This window comes from Vipera berus, assembly GCF_964194415.1.
Source record: "Vipera berus genome assembly, chromosome: 10".
Classification (NCBI taxonomy): domain Eukaryota; kingdom Metazoa; phylum Chordata; class Lepidosauria; order Squamata; family Viperidae; genus Vipera; species Vipera berus.
The window spans coordinates 19485939-19498013 of NC_138213.1; the positions used below are offsets into that span (position 1 = coordinate 19485939).

General features: G+C 44.3%; 1 protein-coding gene across 1 annotated transcript in view; it reads right to left on the minus strand.

The window, feature by feature from the left end:
* The window catches only part of LOC308672634 (fibulin-7-like), a gene marked incomplete at its 5' end in the record, with an annotated part of 45659 nt that extends 34734 nt beyond the window's left edge, over positions 1-10925 (minus strand). The window contains 2 exons of the mRNA XM_081335681.1: positions 8896-8976; positions 10743-10925. Coding sequence (XP_081191807.1) covers positions 8896-8976; positions 10743-10925 — 264 coding nt within the window. The remainder of the gene's footprint in view (positions 1-8895; positions 8977-10742) is intronic.
* Between the last annotated feature and the right edge of the window lie 1150 nt (positions 10926-12075).

Genomic DNA, 12075 nt, shown 5'->3' on the forward strand with positions numbered 1-12075 from the left:
CCCCTGCCTTTCTGCCCAAGTCCTTTGGCCACCTCTTCTCTCCCAAACAGCACCTGAACAGGTGCCCCTGGCCATAAATGATCCACGCATAGATCCGCCAATGAGCAGTTTGGCAGGCATGAACATTCTGCAGGATCCAATCTGGGTCGGTCTAGTCTCTTCTTAAACAATCACCTGTTTGAGATGGTATAGGTTCTCCTGCTTGAGCAGGGGGCTGGACTAGAAGACCCCCAAGGTCCCTTCCAACTCCTATTCTGCTCTGTTCTACTCTGTAATTCTGTTCTACTCTATTCCACTCTATTCCACTCTATTCCACTCTATTCCACTCTACTCTACTCTACTCTACTCTACTCTACTCTACTCTACTCTACTCTACTCTACTCTACCCTACCCTATTATTCTCTTCTCTTCTCTTCTCTTCTCTTCTCTTCTCTTCTCTTCTCTTCTCTTCTCTTCTCTTCTCTTCTCTTCTCTTCTCTTCTCTTCTCTTCTCTTCTCTTCTCTTCTCTTCTCTTCTCTTCTCTTCTCTTCTCTTCTCTTCTCTTCTCTTCCAAACAAGAGCAATTATAAAGCATTTCCCTCCTTCATAACTTGCAAACTAAGAAACTGAATATTTATGAATATTGCTTTGCAGATTAGACTAGTTAGTAGCATTTAATTTAAACCTTGAGTTTTATCCACACTTTTCCCTAATTGCATTAATATAAGAGTGGGCAACTAAATTTCATTTTTTATGTGTGCTGTTGAGCCCACAGTAAAAAATGACAATAAAGATAAAGAGATTATCTAAGAAATATGTGGAAAAAAATTAATGCTTTTTTCTTGTTCATTTAAAAGCTGAACAATGCATTCCTCCTAACCCTGATTCTGTGATTTGGGTTCATGGCTCCATTTTGTACCTGCTTTGATAAAAGTTCAGGTCTGCAAACTATGTACAATCAGAGCTTGCCTCAATAGGCTGATCTGAGCTCTACAGAAATTGGTAGATTTAAAGAGTTTATGCAGCATTTCAAAATGTCAACCCCAAAGGCAACCATAAAATACAAGTATTAAAAAACAACACACACATTAACAGACTAAGATAATGACAGAGTCGGAAAGGACCTTGGAGGTCATCTAGTCCAACCCCCTGCTCAGGCAGGAAACCCTAGACCATTTCAGACAAACGGCTGTCAGTGTTGGAGCATTCAGAGCTTCTGGAGGCAAGGAGTTCCACTGGTTAATTGTTCTAACTGTCAGGAAGTTTCTCCTTAGTTCTAGCTTGCTTCTCTCCTTGATGGGTTTCCATCCATTGCTTCTTTTCCTGCCTTCAGGTGCTTTGGAGAATAGCTTGACTCCCTCTTCTTCGGGGCAGCCCCTGAGATATTGGAACACTGCTATCATGTCACCCCTCACCCTTCTCTTCGTTAAAGAAAATATTAAAAAAATAATGACTTTTCTTGCAGGCGCCCAAGATTGCACTCTAAAGTTTTGCAATAAAATACCCCCCCATCAGTTTTGTTTCCTCTCCCTGCACTAAACAGATATCAGGCAGTATGCAGAAGTTGGGCAGTGCAGTAAGAGGTTTGCTGGGCACACACACATCAGCTCCAAACAGGAACACAACTATGTTGTGGCTCACTGCCAGCCTTCTGTGTTGATGCTGCTGTCAACAGACCACAAATAGCTGCTTTAATTGCCAGCCTTATCTGTGCTTTGCCCATTCTTAGCCCTTCCTCAAGCAAACTGCCTACAAGCCCAAGCATGCCTTTGCAAAGCCTTTAAGGCTGAGGATTATGGGCCATGACCTGGAACGAACTCTTTGCTTGTAGGGGGAGCTGGCTGAAGGCAGCAGCCTCCCGAATGCCAAGATTTTAAAGGTGCGCTGCCGTGTGTGTGTGTGTGTGTGTGTGTCCTGAGTTCCCCCACCCTGCACTTTCCCCCAACAATTTTGCATTGCCCTCAGTTGCAGCCCGGAAATAAAGGATGTGTGGGGTCTTATAGGGAAGAGGCGAGGAAAAGGAATTGCTGAGGTGGAGGAAAAATTAAGAAAACTTCTAAAGTCACAAAGCCAATCTCAATGTATGCATGGTTGTACTTTGACAATAAAGGTTCATTCAAAATGATATTTTCTGCCTGGGTTATTAATTTCTAAAATGAAACCAGCTGGCGGAACAGCAATTGATCCTATGTAATTTTGTGAATACAACTATTGATTGGTTTACAACTTTTTTTAGTATCAATAATTGTTAAGTCTGAGTATTATTATTGCCCCTGGAGTACCAGTGAGACTCGTGGCCCCTTAAGCAAGCATTCCTGTAAACCAGGGGTCTTCAAACTTGGCCCTGGCGAAGGAATTCTGGGAGTTGAAGTCCACAAGTCATAAAAGGGCCAAGTTTGAAGACCCCTGGTTTACAGGAATGCTTGCTTAAGGGGCCACGAGTCTCACTGGTACTCCAGGGGCAATAATAATACTCAGACTTAACAATTATTGATACTAAAAAAGTCTGCATAGTGGGAACGGCAGTGCCTAGAAACAGCAGAAGAGAAGAGAAAAAAAAATGCAGAAAATCACAAAACACAAAGATCTGCAAATAGAAATAGAGCAATTGTGGCAAAATAAAACAAAGATAGTACCAATGCAGATAATCCTCGACTTACGACCACAATTGACCCCAGAATTTATGTTGCTAAGTGAGAAACGTGTTAAGTGAGTTTTGTCCCGCTTCACAACTTTTCTTGCCACATTTGATAAGTGAATCGCTGCAGTTGTTAAATTAGTAACCCTGTTGTTAAGTGAATCCGGTTTCCTCCCATTGACTTTGCTTGTCAGAAGGTTGCAAAATGTGCAACTGTCATAAATATGAACCAGTTGTCAAACATCTGAATGTAAATCATGTGACCGTGGGGGATGGTGCAACGGTCATAAGTGGGAAAAATGGTCGTAAGTCACTTTTTTCCATGCTATTTAATGATCAAATGGTCATTAAATGAACTGTTGTAAGTCGAGGACTACCTGTAGGGATAGTCAGTTTGGGTGCCATCCCAAAACATCTGGAGCACCATCTGAGCACCACTGGCATTGACAAAATCCCCATCAGTCAATTGCAAAAGGCAGCTCTATTTGGAACAGCTTCCATTCTGCAATGATAGATTTATTTATTTATTTATGAAATTAAGCCATTTATTTATTTAGTACATTCATATAGCTACTCATCTCACCAAATGTGATTTTAGGCAGTGTACACCCTGTCAATTAAAAGCAACATAAACCAACTAAATTAGCGGGTCAAGGCACACACACAAATCATGTTATCCCCAACCAAGTTTCGCATCTTGTTTTTTTTTTTAGTGTTTAAGTTTTTTATTAATTTTCCAACATTACATTTACATATTTGAAAAGCAACATGGCGGCTGAGTACAATAATTCCATTACATTTAAATAGTAATGATAGTTTTAATAACCCCAAACTAGAGGCCACCAGATTTAGACCCTGATTCCCAGTCACCTCCGCTTACCTTCAATTGCACAATCCTGAAACAGAATTTAATTGGCTACCAAGTGCATGTTTCCCTGTTTATTACATGCTACCTGATTAGCTAGGTTGGGGCTTAATTGTGTTGCACAACCAATTTGTATTGATTTAAAGGTAGTTTAAAAGCAGCTAATTTGCTTTGGTTTGTTCCTTATGTTCAAGTCACACAAATGAATGGGAAGTGTTGTTTCTAAATTTCTGGCTGCTGATTTCCATTATTCCTTCTGCCTTTGCTACTCCTGAGAAAACATGTCCACCCCACACTCAGGGCTGGATAACATCTCTCTCCTCTTCTGCAACTTCACTCTCACTTTCTGGTGATGTGCATGCTCTTGCCTAATGGGCAGATATAATGAAGCATTTACGTGGGCTGAGAAGTTATCAGATGTACCATCTTATGCAAGTGACTAAGCAGATTACATCTTCTCACAATTAAGTGTTCATTGAAAAGCACGCACAGATTCACACAGCAGCCCATCAGAGAAAGGAAGAATCTTAGAATCATAGGATTGGAAGGGACCCTGGACATCGTCTAGTCCAAACACACACACACACACACACACACAAACACACATCCATGGTAGGAGACCTTATTGTATTCCAACAAAGGCTGTCCAATCTTTTCTTGAAAACCCCCAGTGATGACCCACAACTTTGGGAGGGAAGCTGTTCCACTGGTTAATTACTCTCACTCAGGAAGTTTCTCCTTAATTCTAGGTTGGGTTTCCCTCTGATGTGTTTCCATCCGTTACTTCTTGCCCTGCCCTCAGGCGCTTTGGAGAGTAAGTCAATCTCCTCTTCCTCAAATCTTCAGAGAACACCAAGCTGGGGTGAAATAGCCTACATTTTATAAGACAAACTTAAGATTCAGAAAGGCTTGAACCCTGGGCCCTATCCAAGAAAGTGCAATTCAGTGGTGAGAAAAGTAAGTTTTTACACTTAGGCAAGAAAAACCTAATGTCGGATAAAATCGCTCGGATTCGGACCGGTTTGGACTCCAGCTGGGCAGAGTCAGGCGATCAGGACACGGGCGGTCTTGTCAATGTTACCTGGGAAGAGTTTGATTCTGTGACCCCTGATGAAGTGGACAGGATTATGGGGAGGCTGAGCTCCTCCACATGTTTGTTGGACCCGTGCCCTTCCTGGCTGGTTTATGCAGCTAGGGAGAGGACACGAGGCTGGCTCCAGGCGGTTATATCTGCTTCTTTGAGTGAGGGTTATTTCCCCACCGTCTTGAAGGAGGCGGTGGTGAGACCTCTCCTCAAGAAGCCTGCCTTGGACCCAGCTGTTTTGAACAACTTTCGTCCAGTCTCCAACCTTCGCTTTCTTGCGAAGGTTGTCGAGAGTGTGGTGGCGCATCAGCTCCCTCTGGTCCTGGATGAAGCGGATTATCTGGACCCCTACCAATCGGGTTTCAGGCCCGGGTACAGCACGGAGACGGCATTGGTCGCTCTGGTGAATGATCTCTGGAGGGCTCGGGATAGGGGATATTCCTCTGTCCTAGTCCTATTAGACCTCTCGGCGGCTTTCGATACCATCGACCATGGTATCCTGCTGCGGCGTCTCAGGGGATTGGGAGTGGGAGGCACAGTTCTTCAGTGGTTCTCCTCCTATCTCCTGGGACGCTCGCAGTCGGTGTTGGCAGGGGGGCAGAGATCGGCCCCTAGGTCTCTCGTTTGTGGAGTTCCTCAGGGGTCGGTTCTCTCGCCTCTCCTGTTCAACATCTACATGAAACCGCTGGGTGAGATCATTCGTGGTTTTGGAGTTGGGTATCATCAATATGCTGATGATACCCAACTTTTCTTTTCGACCCCAAACCACCCCAGTGATGCCCTCGCTGTGATGTCCCGTTGCCTGGAGGCGGTTCGGGTCTGGATGGGGAGGAACAGACTTCAACTCAACCCTGACAAGACTGAGTGGCTGTACATTCCGGCATCCCGGGACATTCAAAATGTTCCATCTCTTTCTATGGGGGGTGAGCTCTTACCCCCCGTGGATAGGGCTCGCAACTTGGGAGTCCTCCTAGATTCACGGCTTACCTTGGAAGATCATATAGTGGCCGTGACTAGGGGGGCTTTCGCCCAGGTTCGCCTGGTGCGCCAGTTGCGGCCCTATCTGAACCGGGATGCCCTGTGTACGGTCACTCATGCGCTCGTGACCTCTCGCCTTGACTACTGTAATGCTCTCTACATGGGGCTTCCCTTGAAGACCACTCGGAGGCTCCAACTGGTACAGAATGCGGCCGCGAGAGTTGTCTTGGGAGTTTCCCGGTACTCCCATGTTACACCTTTGCTCCGCGAGCTGCATTGGTTACCAGTTGTCTTTCGGGTGAGGTTCAAGGTTTTGGTTACGATCTTTAAGTCCCTACATGGCATGGGTCCGGGATATCTCAGGGACCACCTGCTGCCGGCATCAACTCCCCTCCGCCCTGTGCGTTCCCACAGAGAGGGCCTCCTCAGGGTGCCGCCAGTCAAGGAATGCCGACTGGTGGCCCCCAGGGGGAGGGCCTTCTCTGTGGGCGCTCCGGCATTATGGAACCAACTGCCGGTAGAGCTCCGGACGGCATCAGACCTCCGAACTTTCCGTTGTGGCCTGAAGACCCACCTATTTGAAATGGCTGGTCTGGCCTGACGGGGGATTATGGGTTTTAATTTGTTGTTTTAGATTTGTATTACTGTTTTAACTGGGCATGGGTTTAATCTTTTTTAATTTTTGTATTGTCTTTTTTATATATGCCCTGTGAACCGCCCTGAGTCCCTACCAAGGAGAAGGGCGGTATACAAATTAAATAAAACTTAAACTTAAACTTAATGCACAGGTAATAGAATAGGTGGTACTCGCCAGAAGAGCTCTTGGTGCTATCCCTCAGTTGATGCAGCCTAGGACCGTGTTGGATTTTTTTTGCAGCTGCAGCACAAGGTTGGCTCATACTTAAGTGGCTGTCCGCCAGGACTAGATCCCTCTCGCAGTTACTACTGGTGAGCCAGTTACTACTGCCTACTCTGTACCTGGGCATTTGGTTTTTCCTGTCAAAGGGCAGGACATTTCTCACCAGTGAACTGCATTTTCTTGAGAGCACAGATACTGATCTTGTACTGACGACTCTGTAAGGGAATGATGGTTTCTCTAATTCCTATTTTCTAATAATGTTAATGCAAAAACTGATAGTTCCGATAATTTGCTAATTTGCTAAGCACATTGATTTGTGCTTTAAATTGTAAGCTGCCCTGAGTCTTCGGAGAAGGGCGGGATATAAATGGGATTAAAATAAATAAAATAAAAAAAATGTCGTTGCAATGATGTTAGCAATGTCCCAATTTGCTTCAAATCTTTGTGCTTTTCACAATAAAGAGCCAAAGTCATGAAATAGGCTAGAATACTCAGTCTTTCAGAACTCTTGATCAGGAAGATGATAAAAGAAAATAAAAAGTGAGGATGGACAACACATAATAAATTGTGCTGTCTTTGTGAAGATTTTGAGATATAATCTTAATCTGGAGAGAAAGTCATAGTGGAAAACTCAGAGAAATGTCCTGTCCTTTCCAGAATAGGGAAGTGTAAAAACAAACAAAGAAACAAACAAAGAAACAACAACAACAACAAAAAAAAACAATGACAGACACAGTTTTGGAGTAAGCAGGGCTCTTGAATATTTATTTATTTATTTATTTTATTATATTTGTATACCGCCCTTCTCCCGAAGGACTCAGGGCGGTGAACAGGGCACATATAAAATGCAAATTACAAAAGTTAAAAAAGAATTAAATAAGAGCCCGTGCTAAAACAATAAATAATAGTATAAAAAGCCCATAGTAAAAACCCCAACATATCCCCCATCAGGCCAGGAAGTCCAGCTTCTGACCTCCGATGGAATCCTGTAGTCAGCAATGGTCACCAGACCTGAAGAAGCTGCTCAACCAAATTTTATTATATTGCTAGAGGAACAATTGGGAAGGATTGCAGCCACTGGAGGAAAGTGGAGAAGAAAAGCACAGTAAAGGGGGGATAAAAAGGTCCATGATAGAGAGAGAGAAGTTATTCTCCTTTCTCACAAAACTATTCAAATTTAATGAAGGAACATCATTTTAAAATTAATAATAATAATAATAATAATAATAATAATAATAATAATAATAATAATAATAATAATAATAATAATAATGTTGGAAGGGACCTTGGAGGTCATCTAGTCCAACCCCCTGCCCCCAGTCCTGTCTCTCAAAACTCCCAGAACCACTAAGTGGAGAAACTCCCTAATTTCTTTCGTTCATCAGGGGATTAGGAAACATAGTCAGGTGCCTGAGGGCCCCTAAAGAACAAGTCTCTTTCAATAGCCTCCAGACTGGTCTGGGAGGTCATTCTCAAAGCTGGTTTGAATAACCATGAAGAATGGCCTGTTTCATCCAAACACAGGGCTGACCTCATGGCTTTCCTGAAGAGACTGAACCAGAATCTTCACACCATCCCAGGTGAAGCGTCCACGTGAAGGTGGACTGCAGGTGTGTGTGTTTGTGTGCAGCAATCGTAACTTCCAGGATGGGTTCTAAGTAACTTTTTTTTAATCTGTTGTAACTTTGAACAACTCTTAAGTGACCAGTTATTAAGTGAGGACTACCTATATCAGCACAATTAGCAAGAGATAGGAATGCAAACAGCATCAATGTCAGTACCTGGAATCCTTAAACAACTGTTAAAAGCAATGTACGTCCATAAAGGACTCTAAGCTTAGATTCATAATCGTGGCTAGTTGAATATGCCGCGATAGCCTGGATTTGCACAAAACTGTAAGACATGCTTTACAATGCAGGTCTCCACTAAAGTATTACTTTGGCTCAGTCAGCTGTGTGAACTACGCCTGGTTGTGGGTGTTTGACCTGAGGAGGTTTTTGTGGGAGTCAATATTTGAGAGTCGCTGAAAGATAATGCAAAAAAAAAGAAAAGAAAAGAAAAAAATGGAACATTTAAAGCAAATATTTACCCAACCAATAAGAACTGTCCATCTCAAAAGTAAGTTGTAATTTCAACATTGCCGTGTTTACTCTTGGAGCTGAATGTTAACAAGAACATCCATATTGGGAAATCTGCGCATTCATCTTGAAACCTCTGCACAATTGCTGTTCCAGTTGGGAGGTTCACTCGCACACACATACGTGTGTCATGCCGTGCGGTGCTGCGAGATGGTCCCACGAAAGCAGGGAAAGAGTTGGAGGATGTAGGTCTGGACTCTTCCCCCCTTCCAGGCAGTTGTCACCACTCCATCCTCAGCAAGGTCGCCAGGCTTGGCTGCACCCTCTGCCCTCCGGCCCCTGCAGTCCTTTTTTAAGGGGGGGGGGGCTGGAGCTAAAAATATCTCCCACAAAGGAGAGTTCTAGCCACGCACCAGAAACGTGGAGGTTGCTGCATGTCCGGCTGGCGTATGCTGCTGCTGCTGCTGTAGGATCTTCAAACACCTCCGAAGGATCTGCAAGTGGAAAGAGCAGCACAACAGCACATTTCAAAGCTTCCAGAAAAGTTCCTGTTCACTTTAGCTCAGCACGGATGGGTTTTCCTTCACCCAGTCAGAAGAGTTGGTGACTTCCTCCAGTTTCTTTAGTAGCAACTAAAGGAGTCGCTTTATTTCATGTTTAGAATTAAATAGGTTAGTAGCTACCCAAGACGGGTTAGGAGGCATGATCTGCAAAATTAAATAAAGTATAACTAAATCTGTTTTTTTTCTCAACAACATGGCCACCGTCATATCTGCCACAGCATATACTCCTAAATAGAATTAACCTTTGGTTCCATTTGTTGAGAAACGTTTGGTTTTATTAGAAGTCTAGTGTGTTGCAGTAATGCAAAGCCAGATCTGAAAATCGCACACCAAAATCCCCAGATTCAACTTTTCCCTCCCTTGCTATCTCCCGTTGCACACACCCCTCCCCCACCCCTGTGCAACTGGCCAGGTTCAGGCAAGATGTTTTCGTCACTGTCAGACCAAGCAGTTTGGTGTGCAGATGGTATGCCGGGTGAGCTTGAGACAGCATCTCGAGAAGATGCGGCGCTTACTTTCGTGTCCTCCAAGCCTTCCCCCTTACATTTCCCCCCTCCCCCTAGTTCAGGGGTAGGCAACCTTGGCTCTTTTATGACTCGTGGACTGCTGGCTCAGGAATTCTGGGAGTTGAAGTCCACGAGTCATAAAAGAGCCAAGGTTGCCTAACCCTGCCCTAGTTCACTGTCTGATAGCAAGGCACAAGCTAGCATAAGGTGGCAGCTGAAAGCCACAAGCCCAGTTCCATTGGTCTTTTGCCTTTGGGATGTGATAGGCTGGATTCCTTTCACCCCCCATTCTGTTTCCGGAAAGGCAAGATTATGGGAAGAAGCCACGATGTAACACAAATGATGTAGCTATGCATACATCTCACATTAGTTGTGTGATGACATCACAATAGTGGCAGGATTCAGCTGGTTCGCACCACTTTGGCAGAACTGGTAGCTAATTTTTTGTTGCCCAGGCCCAGAATGGACTTCTGGAAGCGGCATCCACATAGAGAACCGGTTGTTCACCTATTTGCATCCCACCACTGCATCATAATAGATGCTCCTAGGGGAGCATCCATTCAGGAGAACCAGCCCAAAGCAGAGAGCTTCTTTGGTCTAGTGGTGAAGGCAGCAGGCCAGAGAACAGGAGATGGTGACTTCTGGTCTTGCTTTAGCCACGAAAGTTGACTGGGTGATTGGGTCAGTCACTCACTATCAGACCAACCCCCTGAGTTGTTGTGGGGAACACAGGGAGAGGAAGGAGTTTTGTATTAGTTATGTTCACTGCCTTGAGTTATAGGAATAATAAAGGAGGAATATAAACAAACAAACTGAAGTAGGTTGGGCCAGAAGGAGAAGTTCCTTGTGTAGGTCCACCAAGCCCAGCCAGTCTGGAGGATTGTTCCCGCACCAATCTCCCATCCCTTCCTTCTCCCATCCCATCTGGGCCAAACAGTCCTGGGCTAAAGCAGAGCTGTCTGAAGTGGTGCCCTTCACTCTGTAACTCATGGAATAGCTCTTGGATAGCAACTGTTGGGCCTGTCAAGAAACTCAGGATGCCGGCAGGGCATTGCAAATCAGAAGGACGCAACTCCACCATCAGGTGTTAGGACTCCTTGTGTTAAGTCCCTCCAGGCAAAAGGAGAGGATGCCAGAAAAGAGGTCCTGTGCCAGCCAGAAAACTCCTTACGTCAGGAGCTGGATCCACACCCAGTGCTGAGCAGAGCTGTCATGCCGTGACTCCTTCTGAAGCGCATCTTCTTCTCGGTCACTCCATTGGATGGCTGGGATCACTGAGGGCCAGATCAGCACTGAGGCAGAATTAGGTTTCTCCAAGGAGGAGGGGCCCCATTTAGGAGACATTTGCACACAAGGCCGGGGGTCCTCAACCATGACAACTTTAAGACTTGTGGACTTCAACTTCCAGAATTCCTCAGTCAGCTTTGCTGGCTGAGGAATTCTGGGAGTTGAAGTTCACAAGTCTTAAAGTAGAGTTCTGAGAGTTGAAGTTGCCAAGGTTGAGGACCCCTGCACCAGGCACTGACTCAGAATGGCTGCAGTGGTGGGGTCCTTATAATTTCTGTCTATGCATAGCCTGCCAGATAGTTCTGAATGGATTCAGTACTTTTGATCCTATCGGAGCTGGGATAACAGTTAAAGATCGTTATAATTTATGCTTTGCTCCAAGTAATGCAATGATTATTAAGGTTGGTAGCACGGACTGGATCTGGCATTTTTGTCCATCTGTCAAGTCCTTCCCAAGGACCTGGGATAGTCAGATCTTGATGTTTGTTGGTGTTAGAGGCATAGTCAAAGGATGTAGGCTGTTCCAAGTAAAGCTGCTTTTTGCAATTGACTGATGATGACTGATTCATGCAAGGTTTTTGTGCAGCCCAAGTTCTATTATCTAATTCATCCAACACTGTAAGTTTTTTCTACCCAGGGAAAAATGGTTATTAAAGCCAAAATACGTTTTTTTTGGGGGGGGAGGGGGGAAGATTTGCCATCTTTTTTTTAATAGTTCAGTAATACTAACAGTTCATAGGAACAATATCTAAAATTTAAGCTATCCTCATATTTAGAATTCATGGATCACCAATTAATTTCTAGCTTAGCGTAAGAATTTATGACTTTAGTAATTGGCACTACCCTGTCCCTGAAATAGAATTGGGATCGCAGACACATGCTTAAGAAAGTTTTAATTTATGATGTAAATGACAAAGAATGGAAACCGTCCCTCCAATTCTTCCTTTCCTGAGGCAATTTCCATTCCTGTTCATCATTATGCAAAGGACTTCCCTCTTCATCTCTTTTCCTTTAATATCATGTCTTTTAGATTGCAGCTCTGCTAATAGGCTAACCCTTTACACTGATTTATGATTACTGATCAGGGCTTTGGGTGCAGTCCCCAAACATCTGGAGTTTCACTCAAACACCACCACCATTGACAAAAACAGCATCATCGTAGCTGGCTGGGGAATTCTGGGAATTGAAGTCCACCCCTCTTAAACTTGCCAAAGTTGAGAAAAACTGGTTTAGAAGA